Source organism: Pseudophryne corroboree, chromosome 2 (genome assembly GCF_028390025.1).
Source record: "Pseudophryne corroboree isolate aPseCor3 chromosome 2, aPseCor3.hap2, whole genome shotgun sequence".
NCBI classification, from domain to species: domain Eukaryota; kingdom Metazoa; phylum Chordata; class Amphibia; order Anura; family Myobatrachidae; genus Pseudophryne; species Pseudophryne corroboree.
This window is the reverse complement of record NC_086445.1, coordinates 224,651,742-224,673,418: the sequence shown is the minus strand read 5'-3', so window position 1 is coordinate 224,673,418 and position 21,677 is coordinate 224,651,742. Positions and strand designations below refer to the sequence as shown.

General features: G+C 45.9%; 1 protein-coding gene across 5 annotated transcripts in view; it reads right to left on the bottom strand.

Moving 5' to 3' along the window:
• The window catches only part of R3HDM2 (R3H domain containing 2), a 271,661-nt gene that overhangs the window by 8,267 nt on the left and 241,717 nt on the right, over positions 1-21,677 (bottom strand). For all 5 annotated transcript variants that reach the window (XR_010210174.1, XM_063952418.1, XM_063952421.1 and 2 more), the window contains 3 exons: positions 21,496-21,650; positions 20,371-20,471; positions 17,938-18,110 (listed from right to left, as the gene is read on the bottom strand). Coding sequence is in view for 4 of the 5 variants with exons in the window: in XM_063952418.1 (XP_063808488.1) it covers positions 17,938-18,110; positions 20,371-20,471; positions 21,496-21,650 (429 nt within the window). In the remaining variant the exon portion in view is untranslated. The remainder of the gene's footprint in view (positions 1-17,937; positions 18,111-20,370; positions 20,472-21,495; positions 21,651-21,677) is intronic.

Sequence of the window (21,677 nt, the reverse complement as noted above, 5' to 3'; positions counted from 1 at the left end):
TAAAAAGAGGATTTTAATTACCTACCGGTAAATCCTTTTCTCGGAGTCGATAAGGGATACTGGGGTCATTTAGTACGATGGGGTATAGATGGGGTCCAAAGGAGCCGGTGTACTTTAAATTCTTCAAACAGGGTGTGCTGGCTCCTCCCCTCTATGCCCTGCCCCACAGTCCAGTCTAGGAAAACTGTGTCCGAAGGAGACAGACATACTTGAGAGGAGATACATGAAAAGACTGGTGAGCGTAACGAACCAGCACACAGCAGAACAAATAACCAACAGCCAGTGAAACAAACAGCTGAGTCAAACAACTTCACACAACAACAAAACTTGCAGAAAAGTCTAAGCACAGAGGCGGGCGTCCAGTATCCCTTATGGACTCGGAGAAAAGAGGATTTTAAATCCGGTAAATCCTTTTCTCAATCATCCATAAGGGACACTGGGGTCACTTAGTACAATGAGGACGTTCCAAAGCTCCCAGAACGGACAGGAACATGTTGAGATGCCTGCAATATCGTACGTTCGAATTGGACACTCTCTGTAGCCAGGGTATCAAACCTGTAGAACTTGACAAACATTTTTGTCCCCGACCAGGTAGCAGCCCAGCATAGTTGCAAAGCAGAGACACCCTGGGCCGCTGCCCAGGAAGAACCCACCAAACTAGTAGGTTGGGACTTGATAGACTGTGGAACAGGCAAGGACGCCGAAGACTAGGCCTGCTGAATGGCAAGCCTAAGCCAACAAGCAACCGACTGCTTTGAAGCAGGACAACCCTTCTTTTAAGCATCATACAGCACAAAGAGGGAATCCGATTTTTGGACAGCAGCCATCCTCTGAACATAGATCTTCAGGGCTTGCACCACATCCAAGGACTCAGGATTCGAGGAAGTGGCCGAAGCAGCCGGAACCACAATAGGCTGATTCAGGTGGAAAGCAGAAACCACCTTTGGCAGAAACTGCTGGTAAGTCCTGAGCTCTGCTCTGTCCTCATGAAAGACCAAGTAGGGACTATTGCAAAACAAAGCTCCAAGTTCCGAAACACGACAAGCTGAAGCCAAGGCCAATAGCCAAACAGTCTTCCACGTAAGGTACTTGTCCTCTACCGACATCAATGGTTCAAACCAAGAGGACTGTAGAAAGGTCAAAATCACGTTTAGATCCCAAGGTGCCGTGGGCGGCACGAAAGGATGCTTGATGTGAAGGACAATCTGTAAGAACGTCTGGACTTCAGGTAAAGCAGCCAATTTCTTCTGGAAGGCCGAGATCTGCACATTAACCCTTTCAGTGGTATGCCCGTAAAATTTCCGGGGCCAGCTGCGCTGTGCAAACTGGCAAACCGGAAATTTTCCGGAGCATGCCACTGCTCCCCCTCCCTCTACCTTGCACTCCGCTCAGCCGGACTTTGAAGAATGACGCGATTGTGTCGTGACATGACGCGACAGCGTCATTCCGCAAAACTCCGCCAGCCGAGTGGGGGAGGTAGGGAGAGGATTTTAGTGCTGGTGGGCTAGTGCCCGCCAGCTAATGCTACCCGGGGGATGGCCATCGGTGGGTTATCCATCGATGGTCATCCCTGCTGTATAGTACAAATTCGAACCAGGGGGCGTGACTTACTGGGTGTCTTGACACTGAGTAAAAAAAAAAATTAAAAATTTGGTAGCACTGAGCCATCGATGGCGGGAAACCATCTGATTCTCCCCTATCGATGGTAAAAGTATTCAACATCGGTCATAGACCATCAATGATTTTAAATCATCGATGGTCATCCCAAAATACCTCTACAAGCATTCCCTAAGGCAACGAGCATTCCTCGTGGCAAAGAGCATGGATCACAGAGCATAAAACCCTGGCAAAAAGCTCGACAGCGAGTGAAACCCCTGGCAACGCGCAGGTAAAAATAGGATTTTGGTACTTACCAGGTAAATCCTTTTCTTTGAATCCATAGGGGGCACTGGAGTACTCTTGGGATATGGACGGCTTTAGCAAGGGCACTGAATATTTAAATTTAGAACTCTCCTCCCCTCCATATCCCAGAGTACCTCAGTGTTTTTTACTGAGCCGAACAGGAGCTATAGAGAGGTTGACAATGGAGAATTACATATAACATAACGGACAACAATAAAGTTGACACATAACGTCACTGACAACTAAACAGTTGACACCATAACCGATAGAACTTGAAACTTTGAACCAGTCGGTGAGAATGTGTTACCATAAGATCCCCTGAACTTACCACAAACCAGGTAAAACTGCTCTGGGTGGGCGTCCAGTGCCCCCTATGGATTCAAAGAAAAGGATTTACCTGGTAAGTACCAAAATCCTATTTTCTTTTTCATCCACTAGGGGTCACTGGAGTACTCTTGGGACGTACCAAAGCTTCCCCCGTGGGCGGGAGAGCTGTTTGGCACCTGTAACACTAGTCGGCCAAAGCTAGATGCTGATGCCGCAAACGTATCAAACTTGTAAAAGCGCACAAACATGTGCACTGAAAGCTGCGTCGTAGAAGCGCCACGACCAGCTGCCCATGAAGTTCCCACAGAACGTGTGGAATGAGCTGTTACTGATGTAGGCGGCTGTAACCTAGCATGAAGGTAAGCCTGACGTATGGTCAGTTTAATCCATCTGGATAAGGTCTGCTTAGAAGCTTGCCAACCCATCTTGGCAGCATCATAGAGAACAAACAACGTATCCGTCTTATGAACTGTAGACGTTCGGGATACATAAACGTGTAGTGCGCGTACCGCATCCAAAGTTCCAGAATCTTCTGTTAACACCGGAACTACTATTGGTTGATTGATGAGAAAAGATGACACTACCTTTGGCAAGAAAGCGGGATTTGTCCGAAGTTCCGCTCTGTCATCATGAAACACCAAATACGGTGGCTTGCATGACAAGGCACCCAAATCTGAAACACGCCTTGCCGAAGCTAAGGCTAGGAGAAAAATTGTTTTCCAAGTAAGAAACTTAATATCCACTTGTTGTAATGGTTCAAAATATGAAGACTGTAAAAAAATCGAAAACCAGATTCAAGTCCCATGGCGCTGTAGGTGGAATGAATGGAGGCTGTACTCTGAGGACACCTTGCAGAAGGTGTGTACAGATGGCAATAGAGCCAATCGTCTTTGAAAGTAAATTGACAAAGCAGATACCTACACCTTTAGTGTAGATAAACGCAGTCCTCCATCTAACCCCGTCTGTAGAAATAACAAAAGACGGGATAACTTGAAAGATGATGTCGGAAACTTCAGAGCTTCACACCAACCTATATAGGCATGCCAAATTGTGTAATAATGAGCTGCCGTAACTGGCTTCCTAGCTCGTAACATGGTTGGTACAACCGATTCTGGAATGCCCTCTCTTCTTAAGAGGGCAGTCTCAACAGCCACCCCGTCAAACGCAGCCGCGCTAAATCGGGGTAAAGGAACGGATCCTGTTGTAACAGGTCCGGACGTAGAGGGAGCGGCCAAGGATCGTCTGCGAGTAGTCCGTGGAGATCCGAGAACCAAGCTCTCTGAGGCCAATGAGGCGCCACTAGTATGACTGTGGCGGACTCTCTTTTGATCCGTTTTAGCAACAGAGGGAGCAGCGGAGACGGTGGAAACAGATACACGAGGCTGTACGGCCAAGCGATTGTGAGAGCATCCACCGCCACTGCCTTTGGATCTCGCGTTCTGGACACATACTGGGGCGTTTGGTGATTGATGCCATCAGGTCCACTTGAGGGTAACCCCACCTCTGGACCAACATGTGAAACACTTCTTGATTTAATGCCCATTCTCCTGGATGAAAATCCCGACGGCTGAGATAATCCGCCTCCCAGTTGTCCACTCCCGGAATGAACACTGCCGACAATATCACTTGGTGATGCTCGGCCCAATTGAGGATTCGAGCTACTTCCCGCATTGCCATGCGGCTTCTCGTTCCTCCTTGTTTGTTGATGTACGCGACCGCCGTCGCGTTGTCTGACTGCACCTGGACAGGCTGAGACCGAAGCATGTGCACCGCTTGTCGTAGCGCATTGTCAATTGCCCGGAGTTCCAGGACATTTATAGACAGCAATCTTTCTTGATCCACCCAGAGACCCTGGAGCTGACAATTTTGAACTACAGCTCCCCAACCTCTGAGACTCGCTTCCGTCAGAATTATACAATTCCAGGCGCCGAACCGTTTCCCTGCGGTTAGATTGTGTACTTTGAGCCACCAGAGTAGAGATACTCTGGCCCATCGCGACAACCTCACCCTGTGGTGAATCTGCAGATGCGAGCCCGACCACTGTGCGAGCACATCCAGTTGAAAAGGACGTGAGTGAAATCTTCCGAACTGAAGCGCTTCGAAAGACGCCACCATTGTGCCTAAGAGGCGAATGCACAAATGTACCGAGACTGTGCGTAGCTTGAGCACTAATTGTACCAGATGACGAATAATCTGTACTTTCTGTTCTGGTAGGTAAATTCTTTTATTCACCGTATCGAGAATCATATCTAGGAATTGAAGTCGTTGAGACGCAATTAGATGTGATTTCTTGAAGTTGACAATCCAACCGTGCTGAACTAGTACATTGTACGTTAGCATCTGTTGAGACGGAGCTTTGATGAGCAGATCGTCCCAGTACGGAACTATTATCACTCCCAGGGATCTGAGGTGAGCTATCATCACAGACATCACTTTGGTTAACACCCGAGGCGCTGACGAGAGGCCAAAAGGTAGAGCCTGAAACTGGTAATGGTTCTGCCGTATTGCAAACCGCAAGAATCTCTGATGAGGTGGCCAAATTGGAATGTGTAAGTACACATCCTTGAGATCCAGCGCAATCATGAATTCCTGTGGCTCTAAACCTGCAATTACTGACCGCAGAGATTCCATCTTGAATCTGTAGTAAGTGACGTACTGATTGAGGCCCTTTAAGTTCAATATTGGCCTGACCGAGCCATCCGGCTTTGGTACTACAAACAGACTGAAATAATAACCCTGACCTTGTTGGTGTACAGGAACTGGAATCAAAACTGCTGAATCCAGCAGAGACTGAATGGCAATTTGCAGAACCGCCCTCTTGTCGTCCGACAGAGGCAGTCCTGTCTTGAAAAGCCGCAGTGGCGGGAGACAGTCGTACTCTATTTTGTAACCTTTTAACACTAAATTGCGGATCCACCCATCTGTGGATGTCTGGAACCACGCCAAATAGAACGTCTGAAGGCGTGCTCCCACAATTGGAGATCCGAGATGGGCTGGGAGCCCGTCATGCCACTGGCTTTTCGGTGACCTTAGCGTCTTGACGACTGGTGTTGGTTTGTTGGAAACCACTTCCTCGACCTCGTCTACCAGGCGTGGCTGTTCCTCTACCACGGCCTCGAAAGGGCTGAGGTCTAAAGGATTTGAACGCCGGGAACAGAGTATTTCCGTCTAGGTACCGTTGGAGGCAATGGTAGGAAAACAGACTTTCCTCTCGTGGCATCAGAAATCCATTTGTCCAATTCAAGACCAAACAACTTCTCGCCACCGTAAGGTAACGCCTCTATACCTCTTTTGACTTCTGCCTCCGCTTGCCAAGAACGCAGCCAGAGTGCTCGTCATGCTGTAACTAGCGACGATGAAAGGCGAGAAGTGAGCTGACAGATGTCAGTAGAAGCTGTACATAGATAATCAGCAGCTTCCCAGATTTGATCAGCGAGAAGTATAAGGTGATCGTCATTGTAGGGCAGACTTGAGTTCTGTTATCCATACCATTAGCGCCTTAGGTACCCAAATGCCAACCAACCCAGGTCTAAGCAACACTCCTGCTGCTATATACATGGACTTTAGCATAGCTTCTATTTTCCGGTCTGAAGGGTCTTTAAGCATAGTAGCCGTTGGTACTGGTATGGTTAATATCTTTGTAAGTTTTGACACAGACGAATCCACCATTGGCGGATTCTCCCATGTAGATGTCACAAACTCTGGCAACGGGTAACAAGACTTAAATCTGCGAGGTATAGAAAACCATTTATCCGGATTCTTCCGTGTTTCCACTAACATCTTATTAAGAGATTCCGAAACAGGAAAACACATCGGAGATCTCTGTCGTTTAGTAAATACGACTTCATCATTTGTCAGAGGCTCCTCAGTTTCTGTAAACTTCAGAGACTGACGCACCGCTCTGATGAGATCATCAATGCCTGGGCTGTCAAAATCTTCACTATCTGACTGCTGGTCTACTTCACCCTCATCTTGCGCAGTGAGGTCTGGCATAGAATCATCAGAATGCAACATAGCAGAAACTGGTAAATCATAAGACAAATTAAATTTATCCCTTCTACCCAAAATGGACTTGGACCTTTGGCAAGGCTGAGACCCCTCCTGTAGTTCTGGCGGTCTCACCCGAAACTCAGATCTTGCCGCTTCCCGCTCTTGTCGAGCGGCGGCCAATTCTGATTGCAACCCAGCTATTACATTGGCTAGCATTTCCCATGGAGGGTCTGGGGATGAAACCGGCTTTGAAACTGGAACCGAAATTGCATTCGTAGCTGAATTCACAAAACATACTGTACACGTGGTAGATCCATCCGGAAACACACTCTTACAGACATTGCAGTGAAACTGCTTTTTAATTTTTACTGGTGCCTTACTCATTATGCAGACAGACAATACAATATACAAAGACAGACTACTTGCACGACTCAGTAAAACTGTACTAAGGTGTGTGTAATATATATATATATATATATGGCCGCAGTCCAGTGCACGTGGCCAGTACTATATGAAACACACAAAACAAAGGTGTTGGATTTTAGAAATGCTGACTTTGCAAAAATGGGGAGATGTTTAAGTGATTCATTGGCAGACTGGAGGAACTTGGAAGGAGTGCAGGAGAGGTGGAAAAAACTGAAAAGTGCAATACTTAGTGCAACAGACCTTTGTATCAAAATGGTTAGGAAAAGCACCAGGAAAAGGAAGCCAGTGTGGTTCACAAAAGAAGTATCAACTAGTGTGAAAGCAAAAAAGATGGCTTTTAGGAAATACAAACAGACTCAAAATAATAACGACAAAGAGGTGTATCTGGACAGACGGAAGGATGCTAAGAAAGTGATCAGACGTGCAAAGGCAGAAGCTGAGGAGAAAATGGCCCAGTCAGTAGATAAAGGGGGCAAAACTTTTTTTTAAGTATATAAGTGAAAGGAGAAAATCAAATGGAGGAATAATAAGACTTAAGACAGAGAGTGAGCATTTGGTGGAGGGAGACAAGGCAATAGCAGATCACCTAAATAATTATTTTTGCTCAGTATTTACTACAGAAGAAGGGATGGGGCCACAGTTAAGCTGCAAGGACATTCATAAAAATAAGGTAGATGAAAATACATTTACAGAGGAGAAGGTCCTAACAGAACTTTCAAAACTAAAAGTGGATAAATCAATGGGACCAGATGGGATACACCCAAGGATACTCAAAGAGCTAAAAAAGATGCGCTGGTTACACCTTTAACAGAATTATTTAACCAGTCACTAAATACAGGTGCTATTCCAGAGGACTGGAAAAGAGCAAATGTAGTTCCACTGCACAAAAGTGGAAGCAAGGAATAAGCAAGTAACTACAGACCAGTAAGCCTTACATCAGTAGTAGGGAAAGTAATGGAAAAATTATTAAAAGAAAGAGTAGTGGGATATCTTAAATCAAACAACTTACAGGATCCAAAATAGCATGGATTTACTGGTGGGAGATCATGCCAAACAAATCTTATTGACTTTTTTGACTCTGTGATGAAAATAATAGATCAAGGGGGGAGCTGTAGATGTAGCATATCTAGACTTTAGTAAGGCATTTGACACTGTCCCACATCGCAGACTGCTAAATAAACTTGAAAGCCTGGGGGTGGATTATAAATCAGTTAAATGGATAAGAACCTGGTTGCAGGATAGGAAACAGACAGTCGTAGTTAATGGAGTGCAATCTATGGAGGGAAATGTTACCAGTGGAGTACCCCAGGGATCTGTACTTGGTCCAGTTTTCTTTAATATCTTTGTTGGTGACACTGCAGATGGTATTGAAGGGAAGATATGCCTTTTTGCAGATGATACAAAGATATGCAACAGGGTAGACACACCGGGAGGGATCAAACAAATGATTAATGACCTAGGTAGGCTTGAGAAATGGTCAAGAACGTGGCAACTACAGTTTAATGCTAAAAAATGCAAAATCATGCACTTGGGTCTCAAAAACCCAAAGGCTAAGTATAGTATCAAGGGTACTATAATGGAAACTACTGAGGAGGAAAGAGATTTAGGAGTAATTATGTCAAGTGACTTGACGGCAGGAAAGCAATGCAACAAAGCGATGAGAAAGGCAAGTCAGATGCTTGGTTGCATAGGGAGAGGAATCAGTAGCATGAAAAAAGAAGTGATAATGCCACTGTATAGGTCATTGGTACGGCCCCATCTGGAATACTGTGTCCAGTTCAGGAGACCCTATCTCCAGAAGGATATAAATACATTAGAGAGTGTACAAAGAAGGTCAACTAAAATGGTGCATGGCCTACATCACAAAACTTACCCGGAAAGGCTAAAAAATCTTAACATGTATAGTTTGGAGCAGAGAAGGGAAAGGGGGGACATGATAGAAACTTTAAAATATATCAAGGGTCTTAAAGTTCAGGAGGGAAACATTCTTCAAAGGAAAAGAAGTATTAGAACTGGAGGACATACATTGAGACTGAAGGGGGGGAGGTTCAGGGGAAATTTAAGGAAAAATTACTTCACAGAAAGGGTAGTGGATAAGTGGAATAGCCTCCCATCAGAGGTGGTAGAGGCTAAGACTGTAGGGCAATTTAAACATGCTTGGGACAGGCATATGAATATCCTTACAAAGAATTAAGGTTAAAAAAGGGTTGAGATTGCCTAAAGGATAAAATAAAAAAGGGGCAGACTAGATGGGCCAAGTGGTTCTTATCTGAAGTCAAATTCTATGTTTCTATGTATCTATGTAAACCTGATCCAAAATTCCCACTAACACCCCTGCGCCATCCGGTGGAGTAGAGATGTAAAACAGGAACGTTCTGAAATCATAGGAAGACACAGGAAGCATGGTTAAAATGGCCCCCATACCATGCACAGTGAGAATCACAGGTCAGGTTACCACACGTCTTTATAACCCGTACCTAACTTTGGATTTAATATAGGCTGAACAGCCTATTAACATAATGGATGCAGCATATGCAATATTAAAACCCATGCAGCATATTATAACCCCCTATGCTCTGTGAGCAGACTCTTAACACCCCCCCCCCCCCCGTGCACCGCTGCGTCTTAGCGGGGAGCGGTTGCCGGTGATCGGCAACCTGGAATCCGGAGATTATTGCAGGGAGCCGGGGAGCGTCTAGCGGGGAGAGCGGCCGTGCTGCGGAAGTGTGGCCGGCGGGTGTGAGCAGCGTGCGGAGACCAGAGCGGCGGTGTAGCGCTAGTCGGAGCAGCTGTGGCGGGCACTGAGCCCCATACAGCGGTGATAGGAGCGGCTGGGGCGGGCGGCCTGTTAGGAGCGGCGGTTTAGAAACATTTTCCCCATACAGCGGGGCCGCAGCGTGTGCTGACCGCCCCGCCCCTCCAGCATACCTTGTCTCCAGTAGTGAGGGCTATGACGGGGCTTCTGTCTGTAAGCTCCGTCCAGCTCTTCCAGCAGGTCAGTGAATAAGCTGCGTGTGGCTGTGAGGGTGCTCTTTGTGAGGACCGACACGCCATGCGCTGCCTCCGTGCAGCAGCACTATCCCGGACCCACGTTTTTTTATAAACTGGGAAGGGATGTGCTAAAGTGCAAAAAGAAAAAGTAAAAATTAAAAAAAATATTCAACTAAGTGTGGGAGCTCCACACAAGCCTGTTAGTGCTGTGAGCACAGAAAAAACACTGAGGTACTCTGGGATATGGAGGGGAGGAGAGTTCTAAATTTAAATATTCAGTGCCCTGTTCTTGCTAAAGCCGTCCATATCCCAAGAGAACTCAAGTGACCCCTAGTGGATGAAAAAAACATTTTTTTTTTTAAAACCTGCCCTGAGAGGTGTGACCAAATTCCAAAAAGTCTCCACTGAAGGGGTTAATGGAGCCCAACCGTAGGCCCATGTCCACACCTGCTTGTAAGAAACGCAAAAAGCGCCCAAGGTTGAAATCCGCAGTAGGATATCTTCAACCCTCACCCCAGGAGACAAGACATATCGTTTCCAGATAAGATGATAATGATTGGACGTGAAAGCCTTGATAAAGAATAAGACACTCGAAACGCGTTGGTTGAGGACCATTGCCTGCACGTTTGGAGGAAAGGTACGACCACTTTATAAATATATATTTTTTTATTTAGCCCTCTTTCGAATCAGACCGTTTGTGCTGAATTCTGTTGGTCTGACCTGTCCTCACCAGGGCGGTAATTCAGAGTTGAACACAGCAGCAAATTTGTTAGCAGTTGGGAAAAACCATATGCACTGCAGGTGCGGCAGATATAACATTTGCAGAGAGAGTTACATTTGGGTGGGCTATTTTGTTTCTGTGCAGGGTCAATACTGGCTGCTTTATTTTTACACTACAATTTAGATTTCAGTTTGAACACACCCCACCAAATCGAACTCTCTCTGCACATGTTATATCTGCCCCCGCTGCAATGCATATGGTTTTGCCCAACTGCTAACAAATTTGCTGCTGTGATAAACTTTGAATTAGGTGTTCATATATTTTTAACTGTAAAATTAAAGTCTGTAATGAATTTTAATATGAGAATTACATCATCTTCCTAAGATGTCAAAGATACCTTGATATGATTGCAACATCCTAAATTTTTTGAGTACTGGTATGCAAATTACCACATGCGTAACGATACCTTGATAAGAGCAAATCGCACAATATTAGTGTAAAGGGGGGTACTCACGGAGCGATATTCTAAGCAATCTGACTAGATTGCTTAGAATATCAGCCTGATCGCTTCGTGAGTACCCCTTACAGCGATAGTGATGCGCAGCCCCACGCATCGCTATCGCTGCTGCTAGATTGGCTTGCATGCAGGCCAATCTAGCGGGTCGCTCACTTCACCCGCTGGGTGAAGTGAGCGGCCCCCTATCTCCCCCCCGCACGCTCAGCACAGATCGCGCTGTGCTGAGCGGCGGGAGAGATGTGTGCTGAGCGGTTCGCTCAGCACACATCTCTCATGCATCGGCCCTTGGGTACTGGGCTTAAGTCAGGTATGCACCAGGGTTTTGCATTACCTAAAACATAGATACAACCTTAATGATGACCATTTGCATGAGATAAAGATACCTTGATGAGCCTGCAATAATTATATATTGTGTAAGTTAAGGTACGAGTTTGTGGACTCAGCCTCAGGAACATACATCATTGTTAAAAGCCAGTTCAGACTGTCTACAAAAGAAACCCAGATGTGCTTTACAATGCTACATACTATGTAAGCAAGGTACAGATGGAGCCACGCTAGTCGTGGCTCAGTCTGTGACTAGGCACGCCCGCCTGGGCGCACGGAGACGCTACGAGCATCTCTGTCTGGACGGGCACGTGCCCCATTCACTTTATTGGAGAGCGTTTCCGCCCGGGCGGGTGCGCCCAGACAGAGACGCTTACAATGGGAAGCAGCTCTGAACTTCCGGCGTTACTAGGCGGACGTATTGCCTAGTTACGCCGGGGGTGCACGCCTGCAACTAGGGGGGGCAAGATAAGGGAGGCTTCAGCTGTATATCCACCTACAACAAAAACCTATCCAGAAATACTGAATATATAAAGAGGGAGAAATAAACCCACATACCTTTACAAAAACAGCTTCATTGTTTGACTCTTAGATAAACACAAAATATCAGAGTCTAACCTACAGTTATTCAAATTTCGTTGCATGTTTAAAAATGTAGAAAAAACACTTAGCGCTCTGGTGAGTGGTAATGTAATATGATTGTCAGCAGCCTCTTGTAAAAGGGAATTGCCAATCCCTTGAAACCCAAAAATAGCAAACAAAACCAAGTGGCGCTTAACAATCAGGTAATTAGAGACATTTTATTTAAAAAAATACAACAACCTCCCGTGGGTATGTTACAATATTAAAACATCACAGTAATATTAATATATAATGTGTAACTGAGCATCAATTCGAACAAATAGTAAAAGTTCAATTACTGATACCGCCAGAGGGGACGTAAGCAGTGCAGAGTTCAGTATGTGCACTTAAATGAACGGCTGGAATATAGTTGTCAAATGAATGAAAATAACTCACGGCTATACACTTGAGAAGTACTGCATGAAGCACAAATGGATGGCGTTATTCAGCCGGTGCAGGGTTAATGAGGTAGCAGAAGAATGTATAGGCGCATGTAGCGCTGGGCAGGAGCTTTCAATACCTGCTCCCTGGTGCTATCCCGTTGGCCAGGGAAATGTAAAACACAAGGAGCCTCAGCGATGGGTAACGACCGTGCCGCGCCGTGCAGGGAGCCCTGGTGGTTTGTCTTCACCCGGTCAGTGCAGCATCAGATGGCTCCGTGTCTCCCAGGCGGGGACAAGTGAGTGATGGAGCCGGAGCTGTAGCGGTCGTCAGAACGGATGCGCTGGCAGACAACTGGCCTCTCCAAACAGCAGTGTGTTGTAGACGGGAAAGCACCCGATGCAGACCCCGTTCACAAACCCGCACCTGACCTGTTGCGAGATGGCAATTACCGCTCCTGCCGCCAAGGCAGGAGATGAACGGCTGGAGCTGTGTAAGTGAGAAGCTGCGGGCTAGGATCTCCGGGCCGCGGTCGTCAAACTGGGCTCCTGCACATGGCTCCAAATGAAAGTTTAGGTGCACAGCAGTGTTGATCCTCAAAGTGTAACACCTGTGTCCTTAACGCGTTTCAACGCCAACAGGGCGTCTTTCTCAAAAGGCAGGTATGTTTAAAAATGTAATTGAAAAAGCACCTCAAACAGACAACAAATAAAGGGAAGGAGAAGAAGTCTACACGCCCTATTTGGATAAGTATTGATTCTCCATCTAATCTCTGCGCCAAGCCACTTTACCACAACACTTATTTTCTTCTATTGTCTTTGGGTCTTCTGGGATAGATCCTGGGTTATAGTGGGAGGCTGCAGTGATTCCCAAAGGGACTGCCAATTGATTTCTCTAAAACCCCAACTTGTGACAGCCTTGCTGGCTTGAATCATGGTTGTAATAACCTTGTCCGGAATACCCGTTGCAGCTAGAATGTTCCGCTCAACCGCCATGCCGCTAAATGAAGCCGCCTTAAGTCTGGCTAGACGAACAGCTTTTGCTGCAGAAGATCCTCACGCAGTGGCAGAGGTCAGGGTCTTCCACTGCAATGGCCAGAAGATCTGCGTACCACACATTCTTCAAGGTCAATCGGGGGCATTTAGAATTGCCTAAACACCCCCTCTCCTGATTCTTTTAGAACCCTGCGAAGTAACGGGATCGGAGGAAACAGGTACACCAACTGGTAAGCCCATGACGTTGTCAGTGCTCCACAGCCACCACCTGAGTGTCCCTTGTCCTGCAAAAATAGCACTGCATCTTTTTGTTGAGCAGAGAGGCCATCAGATCGATCTGTTGACAGCCCCACTGATCTGTTATCAGTCGAAATGCCTCCGGATGGAGTCCCCACTCTCCTGGGTGTAGGTCGTGATGACTTAGGAAGTCTGACTCCTAGTTGTCTACTCCCAGAATGAATATGGCCGATACCGCCCTTATATTCCTTTCTACCCAGAGGAGTATTTTGGATACCTCCCGCATGCAGGCCCTGCTCTTTGTCCCTCCCTGCCGATTGACGCACACCACTACCATGACGTTGTCAGACTGAACGTGTATAGCTCGACCTTGAAGCAGGGGAGACGCCTGTAGCAGAGCATTGGAAGAATGGCTTCGTGGCCTTACCAACTGCCCTGGAACTGAGCCCCTTGGGTGACAGCTCCCAAACCTAGAAGACTCGCGTCTGTGGTTACGAGAACCCAATCGCGTACCCTAAAGCTCCAACCCTCCAAGAGGTTGGAAGACTGCAACCACCATAGGAGAGAAATTCTGGCTTGTGGTGACAGACTAATGACCTGGTGCATCTGTAGATGCGAACCCGACCATTTTCTCAGGAGATCCAGCTGGAAAGTCCTTGCGTGGAATCTTCCATACTGAATTGCCTTGTAGGCGGCCACCATCTTTCCCAACAGGCATATGCAAAGATGTATGGAGACCCGGTTAGGCTTCAGCACTGTACAAACCAATCTCCTTAAGCACCCTTGCCTTGTCCTCGGGAAGGAAGACCTTCTGAACTACCGTGTCCAAGATCATCCCTAGGAACTGAAGCCTTTGAGACAGCTCAAGGTGAGATTACAGTAAACTGAGAATCCATCCGTGATGTGACAGTGTTGTCGTGTGGATTATGCTGTCCAACAGTTGTTTCTTTGATCTTGCTTTTATCAAAAGATCGTTCAGGTAGGGGACAACGTTCACCACCTGAATCCGGAGTTAAAACATAATTTCCGCCATCACTTTGGTGAAAACTCTTGGAGCCGTAGATAGGCTGAAAAGCAGCCCCTGGAACGGATAGTGTTCGCCAAGCAGAGCAAACCTGAGGTAGGCCTGATGAGGCAGCCATATTGTAATATGGAGGTACACATCCTTTATGTCCAGAGAGACTAAGAACTCCCCCTCCTCCATACCTGAGATCACTGCTCTCAGAGACTCCAGTTTGAACCAAAAAACCTGCACGTATGGGTTTTACGATTTGAGGTTCAAAATGGGCCTCACCGAGCCATCCAGTTTCGCTACCACAAAAAGGCTGGAATAATATCCCTCGCCACGTTGTGGAATTGGCACTGGAACAATGACTTGATTCCAAACAAATTTTTGAATGGCCGCCTGTAATGTAAGGCGTAGGTCCTCGGACGACAGTAAGCCTAACCTGAAAAACCTGTGAGGCGGAGAACTTTCGAACTCCAGTTTGTAGCCCTGGGAGGAGCTTCTCCAAATGAGGCTGAAGAATCTCAGACACGCTCCCACCCCGAGATCCCCCAGGAGCGGAGGGACACAGTCATGCTGAGGACTTTGAGGAGACAGAGCTGACGTCCTGGTCCTGAGACCCTGTGGTGGCATGTTTGCGTGACTTACCTCTGGAGCCTCTTGCTGCATTTGAGGCACCTGTGGCTTTTCCCTTATATCTTGCGGTCTGAAAGGACTACAGGGAAGGTCCCGTGTAGGAGCACCTAGCTGGTGGAGCTGCAGATGGGAGGTACGCGGATTTTCCAGCAGTAGCCTTTGAAATCCAAGTGTCTAACTCACCTCCAAAAAGCCAATCTCCTGTGAAAGGTAAAGCCTCCACAATCCTCTATGACTCTGCGTCCGCAACCCACTCGCGGAGCCACAACACCATGCATGCAGAAACCGCCATGGTAGAAGTAGATGCATTAATAATGCCTATGCTTTTTATTGTTTCACAGAGATAACAAGCAGATTCCTGGATATGTTGAATCGACATCACCATTTCTGCCAGGGATTTACCTCTGGTCAGGGCGTCCTGAAGGTTACCTGCCTAGGTATGAATGGTGTGAGTCACCCAACAGCCTGCAATAACAGGCCTTTGGGAGTCTCCTGCTTCAACAACAATAGATTTCAAGGTGTTTTCAATTTTCCTGTCCGCAGTTTACTTTAAGGCAGTAGCCCCAGGGACTGGTAGTACGGTCTTTTTTGACAGGCGTGATACCGAAGCATCTACAGCAGAGGGAGTCTAACAGACCTTTCACCCCTCTTGAGCAAATGGGAAAGCAGCAACCAATGTCTTTGTCACCTGGAATTTCTTGTCAGGAGAAACCCATGGCTCCCTGAAAAGATCATCCAATTCCTTTGAATCAGGAAAGGTGACCAGCACTTATTTCTGCGCCGAAAAAAAGTTTGCTGCACATCCGTCTCATTACCTGGGATATGCAAAACATCCCTTATATCATGTATAAGAGACTCTATGTCCTGCGTCTGAGAGGAATCTTCTGCCTCCGCAGTAGATTCCAGCTCCTCCCTTTCCTCCACCTCTGGCACCTCCTCCTCGGATTCGGAGAGAAGGTCAGGTAAACCCTTTTTTTGGGGTAGTGGAGGCGAGAGAGGGGACACACGTCTGCCCTCTGACGTATCCTTAGCCAGAGCAGCCATAGACTGTTGTAACTGCTGCCTTTCCTGTCTGGCAGTAGTTAACTCATTGGACATGTCAGCAATCATAGTTTTAATAGAACTTAACCAAGCTGGTTCCTGTAAATCACCCCCTGGAAGCCCCACTGTCTTGTGAAGGCTGACTACATTGCTCACACGTGAGAGAATCAGCGGGGAAGGAGGAAAACCTGGTGTGACAAATATTACACACAGCCTTTTTCACCATGCTGACAGGGAACACATTCACCCACACATACACAGGTACAAGCAAGCCTGCCCAGTCCAGTATGTGTGTAGAGACACAGGGAGGAGGGATCAGCACCCAGCCTGTAACTAACAATTTGGAAGTTAGAAGATAGGCAATTTGGTTGTATAATGTGTGAGGAGACTAAGGACAAGGTTCCAACAGCGGCCTATCCCCCTTAACTACACCGATGTACCAGTGTCTGGCCGTGGTGTATCCCCTGGAGGAGCTGGCTGTCCTGCTGCAGCGTTGAATGTGCAGGAAATGGCGCCAGGAACCTGCTGGTCCTGCTCTGAGGTAGCTACGCCCCCCGCTATGGCATCGGAGCTACAGGCATGTTTATACTGGCATTGTCCCCTATAAAGTGTAAAATGAGACCCCAAAGCCTAATTTCACTGCCAGTCTGCTCAGGGGAAGGGGGGGGGGGGGGGGGAGAGCTACGGGATCACCCCAGAGGTAGTCCGTATGCCCGCCCCACGTCCACGCAAAGAACCGGGGGAACCCAGCTAGCGGGATCACCGGCAACACTCACCACTCTCTGATCTTCAGGCTCTGTGCTGGGGGCGTGCGGCAGTGTGTGCGCTAAAGCGCGATGCCCTGCAGTACACTGACCCCCAGGACCATCCTGTCAGTGGTATCCGGCTCAGAATCTCCAGGAGGCTGGTGTCGGTCCGCCCCCAGCGGACCTCGGTGCAGGTAGGCTGTTGCCCAACAGCCTACCTGAAAAAAAAAAAAAAAAGTTTTAAAGCTCCAGAGTGTGCATCCTCTCCTGAGGGCACATTTTTCTAAACAGGGCTGTGGGGAAGGCATAGAGGGGAGGAGCCAGCACACCCTGTTTGAAGAATTTAAAGTGCACCGGTTCCTTTGGACCCCATCTATATCCAATTGTACTAAGTGACCCCAGTATCCCTTATGGATGAGAGAGAAATAAATGTATATCTTAAACGAAAGGCTCGCTGAGATTAGACCTTTAATCCTTCTGCACACAGATATTTTCAAACAATTCTACACTTAACAGTACTTGATTGGTGACCGAAAACCATTCAATTAAAACGTTTTGATAACTTTAGTGGTTTAGCAAACGGACACCCGATGCAATTAACAACCAGGGCTGAATAAACATTGAGTTAGTTTTTGGTGTCACCAATTCCAACACTGCACTTGAGGTTCACCAATGCTCGGAAAAGCCAGTGGAGAGGCATCACCTGGGATTTCAGGTGACACACTGCTAATAGTATACAATAGATAGCACCTATCCTTGTGTATCAATGTCTATTTCCCTATAGATTGCAAGCTTGCGAGCAGGGGCTCCCTACCACTATGACTGTTAGTTATTACCCAGTTTGTTTTATCATTGTGTCCAATTGTAGAGCGCAACAAAATTTGGTGCGCTATAAAAGGAACTGTTAAGAAATAATAATATATACATACAGCAATATAGAATGAAGAGTCAACAAATACTATTGTGGGGATAAAAATGTATTTGGTTAACCCCAGACTTTAACCCCTTTAGAGTTCTAAATGCAGCACAGTACTTGCTGCTGTAACTCTAAGCAATGACCAATTTCCTCTGCATACCTGTGTACTGGCATCTGCACCATAGAGATGCTCAGGTTTCTGGCCCCGTTGATCAACACTAAAATATTTGCAGTGGTTCCACTGGACCAATGGCGGGTTTTGCGAAGTTGCCTGAGGGCCGTTAGGTACATTCAACTGCATCAGCACCACACCCAGACTCGAAGGGTTGACGCCTACAAATACAGTGCACTGTTACCACAGATGGGCTTATAGTGTAGCTTCAGCAGCGAGAAATAAGCAAGCCGTTAGGGAAAAAACAAACAGTGTGGAAATTATATCCAGGTGTTCAAATACAAACATGCAAGCATGTCACAGAGACAACCAAATGCACTGCATCTTCTTCCAGCAGACGGGTGATTGAGTTCTAAAGTTTACATGTGCCTTCCATATTTATAGCATTATGTACAGTATATAAAAATGCTTTTGAAAAACAGCCTGGTTGCAACGTGGCCAGAAGCCTTTAGATAGTCCTTGGATGCACTTCTAAATATAATAAAAAAAAGACGTGTCCTCATATACCTGAGCTCAAGCAGCAATGCGGCGCGACACGCCTCACACAAGACTCGGTCGCACAAAAGATATACAAATGTTGCACATCAAACTGCAGTCTCGTGAAGTGATTCCGATGCACAGTTGAGCAAAATAGATGCTCAGCATAAGCTGAGTCGCACGGGAGCTGGCTGTAGCTATAGCGTATAAGAACACATCTGTATAAAATGTGGCCTCTTACTCAACATGAGACGAGACCACTGAAGCAAAACAAAATGAGCAACAAAAAGCAGTAGTAATAAAAGTAATAATACGCACACACTGTTCTTCAAGCACCGTGTCATTGGCAATTTACGTGCTAACATTCTGACGTTTAGGATGTGCAAGGACACAAGAAATTGTGACTGATTTAAAACAGTTTAGATTTTTTCCAAGCAAGCTCATTAAATACTGTAGATAATTATAATATGCTAGGGTAATAGTGCAGAAAAATTGCTACAGCTTACAGCAACCATTGATGAAAATGATGCAACCTGAATGGTTCCTATGGATGACTGCATCTTTTCTGCCCCTCATGGATACAAGATATATTTCTGTATAGCAATCAATGTAAGTCTGTATCAAAACATTGGTATTTTAGAAAAAAAGTCATTGATAATCTTCAAAGTTTGAGGCATCCTAGTTTCATTTCTTTGTTGTGTATGTATTGTTAATTGCTGTGGTATACCTAATGCAATTTAAAGTATACTTTCAGACCCATACATTGTGTGAAGCCACTGTTCCCATATAGGTCTACTGCAAGGATGGGGAACCTTCGGCTCTGCAGCTTTTGTTGAACTACACATACTAGCATGCCTTGCTACAGTTTTGCTATTTGGTCATGCTAAAACTGTTGCAGGGCATGCTGGAATGTGTAGTTCAACAACAGCTGGTTGGCCAAAGGTTCCCCATCCCTGGTCTACTGGGACGGTGTAAAGTGGAGGTCAGACAGATTGCATAATGGTTAAAATATTATTGTGTATTCTGCTTAGCAATGTTCATTGGTAACTTTTATTGTGTATTGCAGCAACATACTGTATAATATAGTACTACAGCAATTTATGATCCAGGGGACGACTCCTGCTCCTCTGCAGGGGTTTTCTCATATTTACCAGCACCAACGTGGAACAAATTTGTGGGTGACTCACATATTGTTTAACCTCCTCTGTTCCCCATTGCCGGGTATAGCCAACGCAGTCACGCAGTACACGTTTTGCCCTTTGTTATATAGAGCCAAGTCACTATTCTAAATAAAGTATACAGGGACAGCAGCAAGCAGCAGTCAGTATTCACATAAGAAATCAGTGACTTCTCTATTGGTAACCTCTTGGCAAAAAGTGAGAGAACCAGATACAAAACACTAGAGAAAGGGCTTATCTCCGCTTCATAAATCAGCCCCCTATGGGGCAGTCAATTACCCATGGGTTGCTGCTGGAGATTGGTAGGATAGGTCTCTAGCGGACTTCTAAAGAAATCAGCTACCCTAATTGCACTCTGTGTTGTGCAGCTCCTCGAGGTGCAATTGAATCTGCCCATGTCTTGTCTCCAAGCATGTCTTTATGTTCCTCACTTGTAAGTGACTATTGCCTGGACAATTTTATTTTCTTATGGGACCTACACACTTGTCGACGTTTCCAATTTGGACGATGGTCGATTTCAACGATTAACGACCATCGCCCAAATTGGCTTGCTATGCAGAACAAGGGAAAATTAACGATAAACGACCGCGGGGACGTGCATAGTTCATCAATGGTGCATACACGCTGAGCGATATGAACAATTTATCGTTCATTACTGAACAAGATCATTCATATTGGCCGCAGTGTGTAGTGCCCATTAGTTTTGCCTAACAAGAATATTTTAGTACACTCATCACTTAATAATGACAAAATATTGGGTATTTACCTGAATACTGTTGTTGGATTTGTGGAGGGCTGCAAGGAGAAGGGGACTGGGACATCTGGTACTGTTCAGACCCAGGAGGTGGAAGAAAACCAACTGAGGGGCTGTAAAATATGAAAAGCAATCATAGAACGGGAACTTAACCAAGACGGCATGCTTAGGCAGGATAACAGCAGTTTCTATAAACTTTTTTACATCTACAGTGAAAAAAACCCAACCATCATACATGGAGATGGACGGGATATTTGGCTAATTAGCCAATGTCAATAAAGGGATTTTTATACTTACATTAAATACTTTTCTCTGAATCCACTGGGAAGTGATGAACCCTGGGAGATATAGAGACTCCTATAGGATGTACTGAATGCACTTTACATACTAAAGTGTTAAATCCTCCCCCTTACATATAGCCAGCCGGCTGCATCTTTCTGTTATTTTCCTAACCAAAGTCCCGCAGGAGAGAACCAGAGGAGAGAGAGAATAAATATCCCAGAAAAATACATTTATGTTTGGTAAAATTTTAAGACAGGAGAACTAAGCATCAAAAGAATTAACAGAATAGGTCCTCATATATATTCTCACATAAAAAGATTTAATGCAAGTATAAAAATCCCAGTTCTCTATTATCCCATTGGAAGAAACTGGAGACATCCGAAAGCTGTTCCTTCAGGAGTGAGCAAGATCTTAACCTCAAAACAGGTGTCCCCAGCTGCAAACACATGCAATTTGTAAAGCTTTGCTGAAGTATGGACCGAAGACCAAGTGACTATCCGACACAGTTGCTTAGCACTTTGCAACATCGCTAAAGTGCAGATCATTGATTTAGCAGACTGGGCTTCCATATATAATACATAGATTGTCCAAACGTAGTGTAAATTTGGTGAAACACAATATAATAATCGTTGATTTGGACACAATTTTATAGGTATCATAGATGACCAGAACATTTTCTCATCAAAACACAGAAATTGAAAGGTGGTTCATTCTTATCAGTAAATGAATATTTGATTTATTGGATTCTCCTTATTTTTACATGATCTGTACACATTCAGGTCACATAGATTCAGATAATGGTAAAGGGTTCCCAAATTTTCTAACACCAGAGTCCATTAATGAACAGCAGCATACCTGGAGCCATTCTGTTGTGCTGGTGGTATAACACTGTAGTAGACTGGCATCCCTCCAGTTGGCATGGTTCCCTGTACTGACTGGTTAGTGGGCACCAGTACAGATTGCTGATAGGACTGTGGCACGACTGATTGGGACTCATTTCCCACTGGAACCTGTGTGAAATAGGCAAATGTTCATCT